This window comes from Prionailurus viverrinus, chromosome D2, assembly GCF_022837055.1.
Source record: "Prionailurus viverrinus isolate Anna chromosome D2, UM_Priviv_1.0, whole genome shotgun sequence".
Classification (NCBI taxonomy): Eukaryota; Metazoa; Chordata; class Mammalia; order Carnivora; family Felidae; genus Prionailurus; species Prionailurus viverrinus.
This window is the reverse complement of record NC_062571.1, coordinates 60,082,977-60,099,397: the sequence shown is the minus strand read 5'-3', so window position 1 is coordinate 60,099,397 and position 16,421 is coordinate 60,082,977. Positions and strand designations below refer to the sequence as shown.

General features: G+C 36.5%; 1 protein-coding gene across 2 annotated transcripts in view; it reads right to left on the bottom strand.

The window, feature by feature from the left end:
- Window positions 1–95: 95 nt before the first annotated feature.
- The window catches only part of SLF2 (SMC5-SMC6 complex localization factor 2), a 45,744-nt gene continuing 29,418 nt past the window's right edge, over window positions 96–16,421 (bottom strand). For both annotated transcript variants that reach the window (XM_047825142.1, XM_047825143.1), the window contains exons 14-20: window positions 15,232–15,329; window positions 14,421–14,508; window positions 13,054–13,185; window positions 12,535–12,612; window positions 9,025–9,111; window positions 6,200–6,268; window positions 96–3,384 (exon numbers count right to left, since the gene is read on the bottom strand). In XM_047825142.1, coding sequence (XP_047681098.1) covers window positions 3,349–3,384; window positions 6,200–6,268; window positions 9,025–9,111; window positions 12,535–12,612; window positions 13,054–13,185; window positions 14,421–14,508; window positions 15,232–15,329 — 588 coding nt within the window. In that variant the 3' untranslated portion in view covers window positions 96–3,348. The remainder of the gene's footprint in view (window positions 3,385–6,199; window positions 6,269–9,024; window positions 9,112–12,534; window positions 12,613–13,053; window positions 13,186–14,420; window positions 14,509–15,231; window positions 15,330–16,421) is intronic.

Sequence of the window (16,421 nt, the reverse complement as noted above, 5' to 3'; positions counted from 1 at the left end):
CAGTTTAAAAACTAGGGGATGGGGCAGGGGAAGAAACAGCACATTCCAGAGACTTCACCATTCCCCACTCCCAAACAAATATTACCAAACACATGTTCAAACTGAGAAAAAGCATTTTTAATAACACACACATACATTCATGGGACTTTAAACAAGATGTAGTAAAAAAATCTTTAAAAAAAAAAAGGAAAGAGGAAAAGAAATCTGCATTTACTTTTGAACTGCCTAAGAGCTGGTGGATTAACTCACTGACAGGACTGCCCAGGGAAAACAAATGCACAGATAATGAGGTGCACCAACACTGTTAATGAGTAAGAAATAACAACCACGGTTCATGCTCTACATGCCCAGCCACCGGTACCCTAATCTTGCCTCCTTAGAGACAAACCAGGACAGTCCCTTCCCTAATTTTCCAACTCAGTCACTTGTTAATGGGTCACCTCTTAAATTTTTTATTTTTAAATTTAAAAATTACCCTTGGTTTAAAGACTCCACACATTATTACTGGCCAGTCCCCACCCACTATACTTGTTTTGATAGAAATAAAAATGCAAATGCTCTAACTGAGCCTGGATGACAACACATCTTTATCTCTCTTTTACATCTGGGGAGATTTTTGTGAAGTCAAAAGCAAGCTATTATTTGTACTGCAAAACAAAGCCAAACGCCAACCTTCTGAAAGGTGACAAAGGCACCACTGCCATCAGGAGATAGGAAATGTACAAATGCTGTTACTTTACTGCTACATAGATGCGTTTTGTGCACAGAGAGCCTCTTCACTTAACATGATATAACGAATAGAATTATTATTTTCTGATAATGAGAAAAACAGTTTAGAAAAGGCAGTTACACACGAAAGCATAAACACTTACAAGTACCTTAATTTTTAGCTTGCAAGAAGGGTAATAAGTTTGACATACATATCCAGAAAATTAGACAAGATTATTTTTGGCACAGTAATATTGCCAAACACACCACCACTCAGTGCAAGCTTTGTTTGCCAAGTCCCAAAAGTGGCCTGACATTCTCTGTGCAATGAACATCTTCTCCCCCGCTACCATCCCATTCGCTGGGCAACAACAGCAGGAGGGAGACAAAACATGGGGACTCAAGAGGGAGAAGGATAATCCTTGATTTGGGAGAAAAGTCATGGGCTACTTGTGCTAGAAGAGAATCACAGGATTTTTATGAGAACCCAATGCAAATACTGACTGGAGTATGACCTGGAGATGGAGATATCTAACCAGAGTCATAAATACAAGGGCCCAAACCGATGTCTGGCCATTTTTAAAGGGACAGATGAAGTCTTTTTCTCTAATGAAGAAAGGCAATTAAAAATAGAGACTTTTCTTATTGGAACTGCTAAATAAAAATGTATCAAAGTGGTTTTAAATTTGATGAGCAGTTATCTGTTGAAACTGCAATACAAAAGGGTCACTTAAAAAAAAACCTGAATAACCCACTTGTCCCCCCGTCAATGTACACGATTAGAAAATATTTACACACTGTAATTACAAGCAATATAAGCAGTATTTTATACTTTGAGATTTTGTACACTTTACACAATGCAAAATGAGAAAAATATGAACACTTATAAAATTACACACAAATAATGTATCTACAAAGTATTAAATTACAAAGAGTGAAAGCCCCCATTGTTGGGCAGATAGATGCCAGAGTTTCAAGCTTCTGTCAAATAGAACTCTTTGTATCTATCTCATTAACCATAAGTGGCATTTTCTAATAATACCCTTGAGAGGTAGTATCAAGATAATAATATTCTTACCAGTAAACTCAACACAGAATAAAACTTTTGTTGGTCTGACTCTTGGAGCCTCATTCAGCTGGGGTTCTTGGGAACTGGATTTACTAAGTCTTCCCTATAAAATCTCTAACTGCTCAATGCCTGACATGGGCTCAAAAGTTATTTATACTATTGTAAATGATGAATTTAAGATAAAATGCTTTTTTCTCCTAAGCCTCAATTTAGAGGTAGAAAGCTATTTTGTCAAAATTTATTTTCTCCCCTCTCAAATCATAAACGCGCAGTTCAATTCCCTTCCTCTCCATCGTCCTTCCCCCACCACAACTGGAGACATGAGAATGCTCAGGAAAGCAGTGTCATCCAAGTCAACATTGAAAGAAAAAAGTTGGCATTTTCATTCAAGAAACAAACCGTCCTAAAAGGACAATCAACAAAAGAATTTTTCAGTTAGCTAGTAAGAGTCTATTACTACCAAAGGCTTCAAAGGGCCCTTGGGCTAAGATCAGCATGTGCACTTCTACTAACCCTCCACCATTTAAACCAAAGGATGGCTTTCCAGTGTTTAAGAATTTAGAGCAGCTGTGGTTTTCAAGTGCAACAACTTTAAAATACAAGCACACACAACGTGTGCAATATTCCAAAGAATAAACTCCATCCAGGTCTCTACCAAGCTTATATACTCATGAAAGTAAGGTTTTTGGAAACTTGTCCAGATCGTTAAGCTTCTATAATATAGACTTCTGTAATATGGCTAACCAAGGGCCAGAATTCTAAGATTTAGACAAGGATCTAAGATTTAACCAGTATTTAAAAAATATATATACACTTAAAAGGAATCCAAAACAAACGGCATATGAATGTTTTGGCATAAAAACGGAGATACTATTTTATAGCTTAACTTCTTCCCCTTAAGGAGGATCTAACACTATACCAAATTTCTGTTTCTCAACTCTTTAAATGTATTTTAAAAACCTAACAGATTTATAATCTTGAATAGTGAAGGAAAATGTATGGATTGAAATCTCCCTGTGGTTTATAGGAGTTACAGAAAAGATTTATCCTTTTTGTTATTAAACTCAGTTCTAAGATTTCTTTTTGAGTCCTAAAATAACCAAGAGAAAATTAAACTCAACTGGAACTTGGTCTTGATTTCCATGTCCAACTGCTCAAGTTGGTCCAAACCCTTTCCTACATATTTCCTGTGATTATCCAAGTGCCATAAATACAATCCAAAAAAAAAAAAAAAAAAAAAAAAAAAAGGATAACTGGCTTACAATTTAACAAGAGCAGTTAACAGGGGCAGATTCGACATGCAACTATTAGCTGCTTCGACCCCTCCCCTCTTGTTATAGGATTCTGCTCTTTTTAAAAGGCCAGTTGCCTTAAAATTAAGCAGATCACGTTTCATATCTGCTTCAGAAATGGCAATTTCTTCATTACCAGCTTCATACTAGACATTCAAGTGGCACACTGCAGCGCATTTTCTAAGCATTCCACTGGAGTTTGTAGTATTCTTTCTACTCCTCTAGGAAAAACTCTTATTGAATTTCTCTTGGTTCATATTTTTGCTGCTTCAACTCCTGTTAAGAATCTGGTACCCAGAAGTCATGAAGCTGCCCCTAGAAAAGGGAAGGGGGGGGGGGGGGGAAACAGGACAAAGTGAAGTCAGATTATGAATTAATCCTTATAAAACTAACCATCAAACAGGCTTTTGATAAAAAAAGCAGTAACATCTTTATATTGTATGTTTCTCTGAAAATTTATGATAATCAATTTTCACATTTTGTGGTCTAACTTTAAATTAAAAAAAGTATAAAATAAAAGCAAGATGTTTTCCTCACCAACACCTATGTGGAGAATCACATTTGAGAAGATTAAGTAAAATGTTAGGCTGACTAATATAAAAGTTTTGGTATTAAATTCTTTTGTTTTAATTCCACATTAGCAAAGATGGCCAGCCTAAAATCTTTCGCGATTAGAAACCGAAACAACAACAACAAAACATTCATGAGCTTAAGATTTCTCAAAGGTTTCTTCTCTAACAGAGCATGCGTATCTTATGAAGGGCAACTACAGCAAAAGAGTTAAAATACAAAATACAGAGATTACTTTTCTTAATTAACCTTCACTGTTCCTGTTGCTTTGATATAAAATATAAACAACTGCTAGGTCCTAGCTACTGAAATTATGGTCCCTGGACCAGAAGCACTGCCATCTATCTGAGAACCTGTGAGAAACGCAGCATCTCTCAGGTCCCACTCCACACCTATCAAGTCAAAATCTGCATTTCAGCAAGTTGATGCCTGTGCATATTAGAATTTGAGAAATCACATTTTTATTTATTTTTAACATATTAAAAAAATGTTTATTTTGAGAGAGGGAGAAAGCACGTGCACACAAGTGGGTCAGGGGCAAAGAGAGACAGAGGGAGAGAGAAAATCTTAAGCAGATTCTGTGCTATCAGCGCAGAGCTCCTAGCGGGGCTTGATTTCTCAAACCATGAGATCATGACTGGAGCTGAAATCAAGAGTTGGATGTTCAACCAATTGAGCCACCCAGGTGCTCCGAGAAGCATCATTTTAGACAACAACGTATCAGTTAGTTTGTATGTAAAAGGCAAATTTATAGTATGGCAAATTTAATACCAGGTGCTTATGCCCCTCTTAAGCAAAGTCCCCTTAGATATGACACTAAAAGCCTAAGTAACAAAAGGAAAAATAATAAAACTGGACCTCATCACAGTTAAAAAACTTTTGTTCTAACAAGTGATACCATCAAGGCAATGAAAAGACAACACACAGAACTGGTGAATATATTTGCAAATTATATACTTAACAAGGGATTTGTCTTTGGAACAAATGGAGAATTCTTTTTCTTTTTTTTTTGAACTTTTAAGTCTATTTATTTTTGAGGGAGGGAGACAGAGACAGCGTGAGCAGGGGAGGGGCAGAGAGAGAGGAAGAGCGAGAGAAAATCCCAAGCAGGCTCTGCACTGTCAGCGCAGAGCCCGATGCGGAGCTCGGACTCACAAAACTGTGAGATCGTGACCTAAGCTGAAACTGAGAGTCGGAAGCTTAACCAACTGAGCTACCCAGGCACCCCCAATTTTTTTAAAGTTTATTTATTTATTTTGAGAAAGAGAGAATGAGCTGGGGAGAGGGGCAGAGAGAGAGGATCCCAAGCAGGCTCTGCACCATCAGTGCAGAGCCCGATGAACAATTCAAACTCATGAACTATGAGATCATGACCTGAGCCGAAATCAAGAGTTGGATGCTTAACCAATTGAACCACCCACGTGCCCCCAAAACAGATGGAGAATTCTTACAATTCAATAATAAAAAGATAAAAACCCAATTAAAAAACAAGCAAAGGATTTCAACAGACATTTCTCCAAGGAAGCTACATGAATGGACAACAAGCATACGAAATGTGAATCAAAACCACAAGGAGATTCTACTGTTTGACACCTTACTATGGTTATAATAAAAAACAACAGATAATAACAAGTGCCAGCACAAAAGCGGAGAACTTAGAAACCTCATACATTCTGGTAGCAATGTAAAATGGTGCACTTCGGGAAACAGTCCGGCAATTCCTCAGAGCATTTAACACAGAATTACCATATGACTCAGCAATTACATTTCCAGGTATACACCCCAAATCTTTTCATTTGAAAACATGTTCACAAAAACCTGTGTAAAGTTATTCATGGAAGTATTATTCAGAATAGCCAGGAAGTGGAAACAACTCAAATGTTCATCTAAAAAGTGGATAAATCAAATGAGATATATCCATACAATGGAATATTATTTGGCAATAGAAGGGACATATGTGGTAGCTGGATTCACCTAACAGGTTGTGAAAGAAGCCAATCATAAAAGACCACCCCGTATATCATTTCACATCCATGAGATGTGAAGAATAGGCAAATCTATACAGACAGAAAGAGCAGTGGTTGTCTTAAGGCTTGGGAAGAGTTGGTAATAGAAATTCAGGTGGTTGGGGAATGGGCAGTGACTGCTAATGGGTTCTGGGATTTCTTTTTAGAGTAACAAAAATGTTTTAAAGTATATTAAAAATTTGGTAGTGATGGTTACACCACTCAGTACATATACTAAAGACCACTTTAAATGAGGGAAATGTATGATACATGAATTTTATCTCAATAAAACTGTAAAGAAAAATGCTCCTGAAGAAATAACCCCCTTTTGATGCAATGTAACATTTTAAAATGGGCTCAATAGTCTCTGGAAATAAATTAATATAAAGCAAACAAAAACTAAAAAACATATATACACTACTATATGGGAGTTTTCAGTTTATCTTAAGATACCAAGAAGCAAGTGCTCTGTCATATTTTTTACGAACAGTATGAAGAAATGCCATTTAGCAAAACTACTAAGAATAAAATAAAATTGTTTAATAAAATGACACCTGAGTAGGCCGACAGTTCTGGATTATTTCCTGCCATTTTCCATGTATCCTGGCAACCAGGTCTTTTACCTTAAAACATCAAAAAGGGGAAAAGGGATCAGATCAAAACATTCTTAACTAAAATCAATTTAACGTTTTATACAAATTATCTGATAGTTATGACAGGCCCACACCCAACAATTCAACTTAATTTTGTCAAGAAAGAGAAAATAAACTATTCATCTTCTGGCTTTCAAATCATAGTGATTAATAATAAGACTTTTCTTGATCACCATAATCTAAATTACTGAATGCTTAAGACTCTATTCTCCCATTAGTTACCAAAGATCATCCAGAGAAAAACATATTCCCTGCCTTCAAGACACTTATATTTTCAACATGCTGGCTTTTGAACACCCACATAGAGAAGCTAAAGTGTGGGCTTTGTTATAGGCCCGAAGACTTTGGCTGTTCCCTGCCTTTCCAACTTCTATTTGAAAGACCTGAGGCCACAAAAATGGTTGTCATTTGCTCCTTTCCACATATTGGAACATCCAAGATTCACTGTTACGTCTCTCTAGGTATCTGCAAAGTACTGTGAATCTTATTATTATTATTTTTTAACATTTTTTTCACGTTTATTCATTTTTGAGAGAGAAAGACAGAGGATGAGTGGGGGAGGGGAAGAGAGAGAGAGAGGGAAACACAGAATACGAAGCAGGTTCCAGGCTCCAAGCTGTCAGCAAGAGCCCAATGCGGGGCTTGGACCCACGCAGCAGACTGAGCTGAGAGTAACAGACTGAGCCACCTAGGCACCCCTATTATTATTTTTTAAATGTTTATTCATTTTTGAGAGACAGAAAGAGACAGAGAGAGTGCACGCGAGTGCGTTCGAGCATGCCCCAGTGGGGGAGGGGCAGTGAGGATCTGAAGCAGGTTCTGTGTTGATAGTAGACAGCCTGATGTGAGGCTCGAACTGACAAATCATGAGATCATGACCTGAGCCGAGCTGAAGTCGGATACTTAACCAACTGAGCCACCCAGGCGTCGCTATGAATCCTCTTTAAGTACCAAGTATATTCCTACATTTGAAGGTTTAGTAAGATTGTCTGATAGTCAAACTTTTCAACCACTCTAGAGATACTCAATAAGCTCTTAAACATAATTGCTTGAGAAAAATGTTTTCAACAAGTCAGGAATTTTATAGCTGCTTTAAGGTCTGTTTCCCCCCACTTCCCCTTTAGAGTTCGGCAGATTCAATTTCTCCAAAACAATCACCTTTTCTACTATGGGCTGTGAAGAGGCAACTTCTCAGCAGAACCATCCTCTGAAGCAATTTCCATACATCTCTGTGCTCTCTCCACTCTTAAGTAAGAGAAGCCCTGGCACCAGTCTATCCTGACCCTTGGCTTTAAGAAACAGAAAACTTGGGTGGTCCTCTTTCCTCTTTTGGCATATCTGTCAGCAACAGCCACTACCACCAAGTTTTACGGGCCAGTAACTCGAGTCAATGTTCAAAAGCATGTGCTTCTCTGAAACTACGGTTTCCACTCTAAGGCAAAGAGCTATCCCCTACATATTTCTGAAAATCTGCAATCTGATACAACTTCATTAGCTGCTCATCTTTGTATTTAACTTAAATCTACTAAAATAAATACACATACCGAATCCAAACAGGCATTGTTGAAATGGTTAAACTTTACAGCTAATTAATGTAAGATATAAAGTTACAAAGCTGAAACTTCACATTTAATGATTTATCTAAACACAGTGGCAAAAAAACCCCCACAGCTTTACATTACAAACGCTAAAAGGTGATTTGGAATAAAAAAAAATCCTTAGAAGAAAAAGCTTTAAAAAAAGTATTACTTATTTTTGTTTTGGAAAAAACCGTCAAATCATTTTATTAATACTAAAGTTGCTTTCCTAACTCCATTATCATATTCTGCTTTTCTAGTGTCTTTGAATATACTAAATTTTTAAGAAAAAAGTTTATTACCAAGCTTACTGAACCTTTTTCATCCTAGAGCTCAACTGAGAAATCTGAAGAATCCTTTTTAATATATCCTCTAATGGAGCATTCAAAGAATAACAGCTAACCTATTTCTTCTCTATGAACAAAAGTTTTCAACCATCACAAAACTTTATAACCACTTTTAAAACTTATATATTTATTTAAACAATGCTTTTAACCCTTGAAACTCACTTAAGCATAAAAGTCTTAATTTGTCCAATAGGACAAAAGCTAATAAATTTCATTAGAACTGAAGAATTTTCTCCTTAGCTGTCAGGAGCTTTAGAATAGAGAGTATAGTAAAATGAAAAATGTATTTGTTTCCAGATTTTTTTTCCTTTTATTTTTTGAAGTAATCTCTACACTTGGGACACCTGCATAGCTCAGTCAGTTAAGCATCTGACTCTTGATTTTGGCTCAGGTCATGATATTGCCATTCATGAGTTTGAGCCCCTTGTTGGGTTTTGCTTGGGATGCTCTTTTCCTTTCTCCCTGCCCCTCCCCTGCTTTCTCTCTCTCAAAAACAAACTTAAAAAAAAAAAAAAGTAACCTTAACACTCATTGTGGGGCTCAAACTCACGACCCCGAGATTAAGAGTTGCATTGCTCTATGGACTGAGCCAGCCAGGCGCCCTTCCTTTCATTTTTAATCTAGTTAGAAGTACTTAGTAGAAGCTTCTACTGACTTCTGTTATTAAAAAGAGAAAGTCATATTTCCCATCTTATGTGTACTTTTTTTTTTAAAGAGAGGCTTATATGTTTCTTTTCCTTAAATATTAACATAATCAAGGTTCAACAACAAAACCTAACAATTCTTTGAAAAACACACTTACCTTAGTTCTATAAAACAGTCTTGCATCTTCCCTAATGTCACACTTAACATGCTTTTCCAAAGCCCCACAGAGATGCACGAAGTGTTTCTGTGCAAAACAAGCATGAGGAATGAAAACAAGTCTGAAGCATTGTAAATTAACAAAGAGATTATGCCGTTAGAACAAAAACCATTTAAAAATCTGTCATTAACTAGTTAGTGACTTTTGATGTTAACCATCCAACTTAATAGCAGTCGTATCAGTGAAAATAGTAACTGCCACAATAGTAAGACTGTCAAGGTTTACTCCAAGTTGACATAAAAATATACACAAAAATGAAAGTTGTTTTGCTGTATACTAAGCTACGCTAATGAAAAATTAATGCTAGAGCTCAGACTATGAAGTAATAATGCTCAGAAATTTAGAGTCCTTTTTTTCTAACACATTCTGTAATTGAATATTCAAATAACAGCTAACTTACTTTTTCTCTATGAACAATACAAGCTTTAAAAGTACTTTTTTGAAAAATTAAGTGCCTTAAGTTTTAGAAGTGTATAGGCCAAAAGAGTCATTGTCATATATACACTAAAGTTGAATATACTAAGGTGAGAATGTAAATGGACACTTTTGGAAGGGAAATATAATAACCACTATCTTATAATAATTAAAATTTGAAAAATTTACAACCTTTGATCTAGCAATTCTAATTCTAGTAATTTATCCTATAGAAATGCTTATATAGGTTGGTAGAGATCTACAAATAAGCATGTTCACGTTAGTACTGGTATAATCACAAAGAGTATAATGTTCATCAAAAAGCTTTTGAAGTACTACCGTTATCAGACCGAAGTGCTAATATCTTAAGGCAAAAAAAAGTAAGTTGCAAATATGAACAGTATGACTCCATTTTTTATTAAGTATATGCACAAATTATGGAGAAATTTATAGGAGGGCACTGGATTATAGGAGTCTTTCACTTTTTACCTTACATAGTTTTAAAACAGTTGAATTTTTTAACAATAATCACTGCTTCTAATCAGAAAAAAATAATTAAAAAAAATGTGAAGACCATGTAAGAACAATATAGATACATGACAATAGATTCCAACCAGGAGAGCAAACATAATTCTATGTACAATAATGTTTATAAAAATACATGAACCAATCACTGCACAAAGAAGGAAACCATGAACAAAATGAAAAGGCAATCTACTGACTCGAAGAAGATATTTGCAAAGGATATATCTGATAAGGGGTTAGTATTCAAAATATAAAAACACTGAGAAATAATCCAATTAAAAATGTGCTGAATACCTAAAAAGGCATTTTTCTAAAGACGACATACAGCAAATAGGTACATGAAAAAATGCTGAGTATCATTAATTATCAAAGAAACGCAAATCAAAACCACAATGTGATATCACTTTACACCTGTCAAGAATGGCTAGAATCAAGACAAGAAAAAATAAGTGTTGGTGAGGATGTGGGGAAAAGGAACCCTCACATTGGCAAGAATGTGAAGTGGTGTGGCCACTGTGGAAAACAGTATGGAGGTTCCTCAAAAAATTAAATAGAAATACCATATGATTTAGTTATTCCATTACTGTTTACCAAAGAAAACAAAAACACTTGTTGTCGGTTTGTTTTTGTTTGTTTGTTTTGAGAGAGAGAGAGAGAGAGAGAGAGAGAGAGAGAGCACAAGCAGGAGAAGGGGAGAGGGAGGGAGGGAGGGAGGGAGGGAGGGAGGGAGAGAGAGAGAGAATGAATCCTAAGTAGGCTCCATGCCCAGCACGAAATCATGACCTGAGCTGAAATCAAGAGTTCGACACTTAATGACTAAGCCACTCAGGCACCCCCAAAAACACTAATGTGAGAAAAAAAAATGAACTCCTACGTTTATTGCAGCATCATTTACAACAGCCAAGAATGGAAGCAACCCAAGTGTCCAGCGACAGATGAATAAAGAAAATGTGATATATACACACAATGGAATAGTACTCAGCCATAAAAAAGAATGAGATGTTGCCATCTGAAACAAATGGATGGACCTAGAGGGTATTATGCTAAGTGAAATAAATCATACAGAGAAAGACAAATGCTGTATGACTTCACTTATACATGAAACCTGAAAAACATAACAAATGGATAAAAAAAGCAGAAACAGACCTATACATACAGTGAACAAACTGATGGTTGCCAGAGGTAGGAGGGGGGAGAAGATGGGCAAAATGGTTGAAGGGGAGGGGGAGATACAGGTTTCAAGTTACGGAATGAATAAGTCATGGGGATAAAAGGCACAGCATAGGGAATATACTTAATGGTACCGTAATGGCGCTATATGGTGACAGATGGTAGCTACACTTGTGGTGAGCACAGCATAATACATAAATCTGTCGAATCACTGCGTCATACACCTGAAACTAATGCAACATTGTGTGTCTACTTAAAAAAAAACAAAAGACAAAACAAACAAACAACAAAAACCAAGAAAACCCCACATCAACCAGTCTCGTGTCCTTTTCACAATGCCTGGAAGGGGGACCTGCATCACTCAGTTGGTTAAATATCTGACTTTTGCAGTTTGAGCCCCACCTTGGGCTCTCTGCTGTCAGCCTGGAGCCCACTTCAGAGTCTCTCCTAATCTCTGCACTTCCCCCACTCGCATGCGCTCTCTCTCCCTCTCCCAAAAAGAAAAAAATAAACATTAAAAAAAGTAAATAAATATAAAACAGATTGGAATACCTAGAGTATTCTCTAGGAGTACCTAGAGAAACATGAGGACTTAAACAACTTTCTCCAGAAGTACGGATTATGGTAGTTTTGGAAGAACAGAATAATTCAAAATGAAAAGTTTAACGTGGGGGGATAATTAAGAAATGTGTATCTAAAGTAGCCTGACTTACTATCAGTTTAATTCTGAAGGCAAATATTATTTCTTTTTCTTTTTTTTTTTAATTTTTTTTCTTTTTTTTCAACGTTTTATTTATTTTTGGGACAGAGAGAGACAGAGCATGAACGGGGGAGGGGCAGAGAGAGAGGGAGACACAGAATCGGAAACAGGCTCCAGGCTCTGAGCCATCAGCCCAGAGCCCGACGCGGGGCTCGAACTCCCGGACCGCGAGATCGTGACCTGGCTGAAGTCGGATGCTTAACCGACTGCGCCACCCAGGCGCCCCGGCAAATATTATTTCTAAAGAAAAAGAAAGTGTAGCGGGAAAAGAGACTGGAAGAAACCAGCTTAGAGCTGGCCCATTTGGTGAGCTTGATTATCTTATTAATGTATTACATTGTTGTCAAGTTATGATGGTTAAATTACACTCCAATAAACAGAACTAGCACGTACTGAAAAAAATTCTTGTCAATGATATGGTTGCAAAGCTACTATTACTTCCCTCTTTTCAGCGTACACTGGGATTTCTATAGCAAACTCAAAGTTAACTTTTACCAAGTTTTCTCCTATGTAAAGAACATTCATTCATTCCATCAATAGTGACACTTATGGAAAACAAAATAGCACTAAAAACTACCTACCCGTTGTCCAGAAGAGAAAGAATGAGAACAACTAACTTCACCAACTAAATGAAGAAGAATGTAGGTCAGATAATATGCCTGTTAGAGAAATAAATAAAACAAACACCCATGAATTTGCTAGCATAGATGTCAGCCCAGTTTACAAGTTAGGAGAGTTGCCCAGGAAGGATTAAGAATTTGCTAAAGTTAACTGAGCTGGTATGTAGGGAAATGCCAACCATTTAGCCTAAGCTTCCTGACTCCTAAGTCAAGTGCGTTCCTTTTACCATCTCCTAACTGCCCTAGTAAAGGACTACAAAAAATACTCCCAGTATTAAATTACCAAAAACCATCCTATAACTTCAATTCTCAACTCTCAAGGAGAGTGGAGTTTCATGACAGCAAGAAGTAAAAAAATATCATTTACTTTATAACCGCGTTTGCTAGAATGTATCTGAGTCTCTAAATCAGTCTGCAGTTAAAAAGTTGGCATCAGTCATGCTCATATGTATTTTTTTGAAATGACCTAGCCCTGGATACCTGCTTTTCAAGCTCCAAATGAAGGCTATCATCAATAGTGTCATTTGGTTGTTCAGCCCTTTTCTTCAGGACCATTTTCTTCAACAAATCCGACGGTTTCATTTGCACAAGGTAGCGATGTAGGACTGATATCTATTAACAGAAAGAAGAGAAACTGAACAATATGAAGCAATGCAACTGCTCTTTCCCAGTCTACTTTTTTGTCAGTGATCCTCTGTTCATTTGGACTTCTCTAATTTTGCCCCTTTAGCTTTCTTTATAGTCCAGTGATAACGATTCTCCTTTACTTAAAAGTCCTCAATTGCTTAAAAGGGATTTTAAATTAAAAGGTTCAATACTTGTAATGGAGGATAAAAGCTGGAGGAGGAGACTAAATGGCATTACAACGGAGGCAAAAGGGAATGCTTTCTCTGTGAAATTATTTGAAAGTCAGCAAAGCTGAATCTCGCTGTGAAGAGAAGTCACTGAATTCTGAAAAGAATTCTCTTTTGATAGAAGTAGGTATCACTGAAAGGATTGAGAGCTATTTGCCTGATGGCTCAGAAATGGTCCCCATATATCTGGAATCAAATCGACCAGAACTCTACTATCCCTTTCAATCTCTGTGTCCCTCTGCATCCTGTGCATACTTCTATCATTGTTCTTACTACAATGAACCACAACGGCTGGTTTATTTTGTTTCAACGTAGATTATGTTTTCAAGGGCAGAGTCTCTATCTAACTCATTTTTTCATCCCGAGGACCTGTAGAGAATAGAGTATCTTATACTGAATTGCAGTTCACACAAGAACACATCTAGATCAGATTATACATTGAGTTTTAAAACTCCAACTATGTGTAGGCCCTGTAGCCCCCTTAGCGCTATTAATGTTTATAAAAAGCTTTCAGGGCCTCTCAGTGGAGCTTCCAGTGGACATGTTTAAACCCACTCACATATACATGATATATTCAGTACTGAACAAGTACTAGAGGACAACCATGTTTAAGCTCTACAACTTAAAGACTAGTATTAAAACAGGTACAAGATGCAATTAATGTACAGTGGTTCTGCAACTTCTAATCCTGCGACAAAACTGCTAATCTTGATAAGGTGAACTAAATAGTCCTATTTATATAGAACATTAGGAGTGTCCACACATTAATTCATCTAATTGTCCACAACCATTCTATATGGTGTTGGGTATGGTATCATCTCCATGTAATGGATCTCATTAGGAAGTACCATTCTAAAGATTACATAAAGAGTGTTATGCCTGAGACTTGAGATCTAACCCCTAGAACTTTTGACCTAAGAAACATCAATTTTCCCTACACCTACCCCACTATCTTTCCCATTTGTAAAAAGAAAGCAGAAATATTATTTATACCTGAAGATTACTGGCATTAGGGATATCTTCATGTTTCTCATCCAAAAGCTTTGAAATAATCACTAGGCTGAGGCACTGTCTCAGTTGCCTGGAATTAGAATTCAAAAGTATTTAAAATGCATTTTAATCAACACTGCTTGAGAAGCAATGAGCCAAAAGTTGTTCTTCTAATTGGAAACATAGCTAATGTTTCAAGAGAAGGCAGTACAAGAATGTATAAACTTCAATAGAACAGTAAAATTTTCACGTAAAATATTTGTACGTAAAGTTAGAACTGTGTGAAACTCAGGCAAATCATTAAGAGCCTTTACCTTTGACCATGCTGATTTACTGACAGAAAACCTATTTTATTGCCCGAATTTATTTTTACTAAAGCAAAAAAAAGAAAAAAAAGAAAAAAGCCAGTTCATTCATTTTCATATGTGCCATCTGTATCTGTATTGTTACAAGCTAAAATTTAAAAAAGAATATTATGGACTGCCTGTCTGGCTCCATTGGTAGAGCATGTGACTCTTAATCTCAGGGTGGTGAGTTCAAGCCCCACACTGGGCGTGAAGCCTACTTAAAAAAAAAAATTCAAGAATATCATAAAATATTTTATTTTATGATAAATAAAATACATAAAATACATAATACATAAAATATTTGAAGTATTAGAGTCAGGCTGTCAATGCCCTTTCCCACAGTTGAATATGAAATAAAAGACTGATCTAACATTCAAAGGAATGATGAAAGGGAATAAAGAACCCAAAAGCATTTCATTAATATAAACATACATTTTTCTTCACGCTTAATTCTCAATTTTCGATACCTTCCACGAGATGTCCAGTTAGGGACCAGCTGTACCAACCACAGAAGGTTGTGGGGATGACTAGACAGTTCATTTATGGCCAGGCAGAGTTCAGGCACCTGAAAACAAAGAATAAGCAAGATTTTTCAAACAGGTCAGTGGAACCAACTTCTAACAGACCATCCACATCCTTTACTGCCTTAATGGAAGCATTATGACAAAAAGAGCACTCATTTTCAGAAATAGCATGGAGTCTAGAACCTGATAAAACACACACAGTCCACGGATTTAGTTTTATGTTAAACTCTAGGACTGAACAGATACATTTAGCAGAATTTCACTTGGTTTTCAGGTTTTGTGCTATACCTCTACCTGTATCTAAACAGTCCTCTGGAAGAATTACAAATCTAAATCTAAACTGATCTAAATACAAATACCATCTTCTAAAGGTGTATAATGAGCGTTGCAGAAGATCACACGTTTCTGACCTGTGTGCTTTCTTGCATTTTAGGGATCCTCAACTATTTCACAGTATTTAAAGTCTAACAAAATTGCTTCAAAATAATCTCTGAGTGGGGGAGTAAAGTATGGGATGAGGGTAACAGATGAGACAAGGTTGATTATTATCTTGTTAATTGTTCAAACTGAGTGATAGGTACTTAGGGGTTTATCATACTCATCTCTCTACTTTTGCACGTTTGAAATTTTCCACCAAAAAAGATTGAAAAATCTAATTTTTAAAAACCTATCAAAAATTATACATGTTTACCCTCAATGTGGCTACAGATGTGCAACTAAAATTTTTATTATATGTGTGACTTTGCTTCCTCATTTCATGTAGGGATCTCCTTGAAGGTCACTTCAGAAAGGCCTTCCCTGACTGCCCTACCTGAAATAGCGGAGCCTCCCAGCCTTGCTATTCTCTATACCCATGTTGCTTTATTTTAATTTGTAGCCTTTATTACAACTTGACATGATATTATAATCTACATTTACTTTATTACCTAACCCTCTCACAAGCATAAAACTGCCATGAAGGCAAGGGCTTTAGGTTTTTCACAGCTGTACCTACATTACTGCTGAACCACAGTAAATCCCCAATAAATACTTTTTTTTGAATGTACGGCTGCAGTTTTAGAGAAGATTCAATTATCATAAATTTAAATACAGTTCCAGCAAAGAAGACCCCTTCCTCAGTTTATTTTTCATCT